Genomic DNA, 671 nt, shown 5'->3' with positions numbered 1-671 from the left:
CGAGCGGCTGATGATGTCGTGGGGGCACGACGAGTACCTCTACCGCGTCCTCGTGCACAACCGCGCTCGGCTGCCGCGCCGCGCACTCTATATGATCAGGTCACACTCACTTTCGTCTTGTTACCGTATGTTATGTTATTACTTACCTACTTCCTACGAATGTTAAGTTTGTACTATTTGTCATTGATTCGTAGAATCACTTGATGGTTAGTTGTCGTTTAAAGTTTGCAATACATACGAGACGTAATTGACAATTGAGCAATCGTTAATATCAGCTAAGTAAGTATTTAAAGTTAATTAATAATCAAAGCTGTAATGTATTATAGCAAATAGTAATTATTACAAGTTAATTGCAACTCAAGTAAAATTTAATTACATAATTGAATATGCTATGGATGCAATTGCATATATTGAAATAAAGTGGGACAACAGTGTAGTTACGGTAATTTGTGTGCGTAGGTACCACTCGTTCTACCCGTGGCACGCGGGCGGAGACTACCAGCACCTCATCAGTGAGGAGGATGACCACATTCTGCAGGCCGTGCGCCTATTCAAGTTAGTCATCTCACCTCGGATTCTCCTCTCGCTACACTACTGACTCCGGCTTAGTGTATATTGATAACTACACTAAGAGTCTTCCTTAGTTAACAATCTCTTATTCTGAGTCGCCG

General features: G+C 41.7%; 1 protein-coding gene across 1 annotated transcript; it reads left to right on the top strand.

Annotated features, from left to right (window-relative positions):
• The first annotated feature begins 6 nt into the window (after positions 1–6).
• Positions 7–664, top strand: LOC106109571 (inositol oxygenase-like). The gene is made up of 2 exons (XM_013291131.1): positions 7–99; positions 460–664. Exons 1-2 carry the CDS (start codon positions 11–13, stop codon positions 596–598), a joined length of 228 nt encoding a protein of 75 aa, XP_013146585.1. The 5' UTR covers positions 7–10; the 3' UTR covers positions 599–664.
• The last annotated feature ends 7 nt before the right edge of the window (positions 665–671 follow it).

The sequence above is a fragment of the Papilio polytes genome, unplaced genomic scaffold (assembly GCF_000836215.1).
Source record: "Papilio polytes unplaced genomic scaffold, Ppol_1.0 DF821178.1, whole genome shotgun sequence".
Lineage (NCBI taxonomy): Eukaryota > Metazoa > Arthropoda > Insecta > Lepidoptera > Papilionidae > Papilio > Papilio polytes.
This window is presented reverse-complemented; position numbering and strand designations above follow the sequence as displayed.